Source organism: Limulus polyphemus, unplaced genomic scaffold (genome assembly GCF_000517525.1).
Source record: "Limulus polyphemus unplaced genomic scaffold, Limulus_polyphemus-2.1.2 Scaffold2431, whole genome shotgun sequence".
NCBI classification, from domain to species: domain Eukaryota; kingdom Metazoa; phylum Arthropoda; class Merostomata; order Xiphosura; family Limulidae; genus Limulus; species Limulus polyphemus.
Window position 1 is genome coordinate 1 of NW_013668041.1, and position 2738 is coordinate 2738.

At 29.9% G+C, this 2738-nt stretch overlaps 1 protein-coding gene across 2 annotated transcripts in view; it reads left to right on the plus strand.

Annotated features, from left to right (window-relative positions):
- The first annotated feature begins 521 nt into the window (after window positions 1–521).
- LOC106466934 (Niemann-Pick C1 protein-like) overlaps window positions 522–2738 on the plus strand; it is a 32588-nt gene continuing 30371 nt past the window's right edge. For both annotated transcript variants that reach the window (XM_022395033.1, XM_013927251.2), the window contains exons 1-2: window positions 522–615; window positions 1798–1926. In XM_022395033.1, the coding sequence (XP_022250741.1) occupies window positions 568–615; window positions 1798–1926 (177 nt within the window). In that variant the 5' untranslated portion in view covers window positions 522–567. The remainder of the gene's footprint in view (window positions 616–1797; window positions 1927–2738) is intronic.

Here is a 2738-nt window from a genome sequence, read left to right on the forward strand (position 1 = left end):
TGCACTACTTCTAGCTCTGGAAACTCCTTGCTCATGCAGTTTATCTTTTCAACACAATTTGAGATAACAGCTCTGTAAACTCCTGGCTCCTGCTGTTTATCTTTTCACCTTTACTCTAGCCAGAAGCTTGAGAATTAAGTGCGAACTCCTGTTTGATGCTGTTAGTGCAACAACCATTCAAGCTAGGAAGGTTCTATTGTGTGAAATGTCAATACTAATCAGTTATATATATTTAGTGTATTGAAAGGTTATCCATAACTGCTACATATAAAAAAAATGCCTACATCATCAATAACTGTTATACATGCCAATAAAATTGTTGTTGTTTTTTAGAATTTTGTGAATGCTCATTTTATTTGTTTTATAAATGAATAATAAAAATAAATTTATTTCAAAAAAATTAGTTTTTTTTTGTGTGTATGTTAAATTTGGTCTCCAAAACAGTTTACATAAATTATCAAATTTATTAAATTTGTATATGTTTGAACGTAATAATATAAGCTCTTCTTCATACATAGTTTTTGACCTTCATTTATATCTTCTTTTTCAATTAGATATGTAGATTTTATGAAGAAGTATTCTAACCCAAACATGACAATTTCTTTCTCTTCAGAGGTATGCTTTTACTACTATTAGGTGTAACTCTTGTATTTTATTTAAAGCAACCATTACTAAGAACTCATCCTGTTTTGTTTTTAATGAAAATTTATTTTGGTTAAATCTTCCTTTAAAGCAGTTCTACGTTTAACATATTACCTAATCACTTGCATTATCATTTTGTCTGTAGATTTTCCACTCAAATACTGAGAACTAATAAAAAAAAGCTGTCAAATCACCATTTTATTATTATTATTCAATAGAGTTTCACTTCATACATGCAGACAATGTAATACATTTTTGTTATGTTCACAAATTATTTAATTGCCATGCTTATCCATTCAAACTCCTCATCTAAATAACATAATTACATTTTTCTGTTGATGGGAACTCAAATAATAAGATATATATATATTATAATTAATTAAAAAGCCTTGTACTTTGTATGTTAGCTAAATTGTATCATGTATTGAATACTTTAGAATAAAAATAACCATAGTTAAAGCTACATTCTTTGATTTCTAAAAAAAACATTGTTTTTGAGTGCAAAGACTCGTTTAATACTAACAATTACACTGTCAAATATACATGTACGTTTTTCGTATGCAAAGTGATCAACATAAAGATTTGTGTAAATAATGATATTTAAATCACTGATTTGGCTCACAAAGCCACATTTGCAGCCAATGTATGCATTAGATAGATTATTTGGTTCAGAACATTGGTATTTCAGAGTGAATAAAACAAAAAATAGGCAGTTCAGTGGTGATCATGCATAAAATTACAATGTAGAATTAATATAGTGTAAAAACAACTTTAAAGTATACTGAATGTGTTATAGAGTATATTATTTGAAAACTTGCAAGATAACTAAACCTTCAGGATAACCAGTCAGGTATTACATTTTGTTTAATATAATATGAAATTTGAATTATAACTTTTGAATTCAAATAATAATGTGTACAAATTAAAACTGTTTATGGATGCAGAATTGTTTACAGTCTTTAAAAAGAGCTACATTTGTTAAGTTATTGTTTGTTTCTTTGTGTAGCTGTTAGTTGTCTTTTAGTTTTCTGTGACACCTTTCTAAATGTATTTGATACTTACAAAAATCAATAATTATCTAACAATAGTTTTATAGCAATTACATTTTCCTGTATGGTGCTTATAACTTTAAAATGTGAGCTTCTTATTTCATAGCGGTCTATTCAAGATGAACTGGACAGAGAGAGTCAGTCAGATGTTATTACTATTCTCATCAGCTACCTCATCATGTTTGCTTATGTTTCTATAGCATTAGGAAGATTTCAAGGTTTTCAACATGTGTTGGTAAGTCAATCAAAGGAAGATTTTGAAGGTTTTGACATTTACTGATAAGTAAAAAATGAGGAATATTTTGAGAGTTTTTACACCTGCTGGTTAAATGAATCACTAGGAAGATTTCCAGGGTTTAGACACTGCTGGTAAATGAAGCACTAGGAAGATCTTCAAGGGTTTTTACACCTGCTGGTAAATGAATCACTAGGAAGATTTTCAAGGTTTAGACACATGCTGTTAAATTAATCACTAGGAAGATTTCCAGGGTTTAGACACATGCTGTTAAATTAATCACTAGGAAGATTTCCAGGGTTTAGACACATGCTGTTAAATTAATCACTAGGAAGATTTTCAAGGTTTAGACACATGCTGTTAAATGAATCTCTAGAAAGATTTTCAAGGTTCAGACACTTCCTATTAAATGAATCACTAGGAAGATTTCCAGGGTTTAGACACATGATGTTAAATGAATCACTAGGAATATTTCCAGGGTTTAGACACATGCTGTTAAATGAATCACTAGAAAGATTTCCAGGATTTAGACAACTGTTAAATAAAGCACTAGGAAGATTTTCAAGGTTTAGACACCTGCTGTTAAATAACTCACCAGGAAGATTTCCAGGGTTTAGACAACTGTTAAATTAATCACTAGGAAGATGTCCAAGGTTTAGACACCTGCTGTTAAATAACTCACCAGGAAGATTTCCAGGGTTTAGACAACTGTTAAATTAATCACTAGGAAGATGTCCAAGGTTTAGACACCTGCTGTTAAATAACTCACCAGGAAGATTTCCAGGGTTTAGACAACTGTTAAATGAATCACT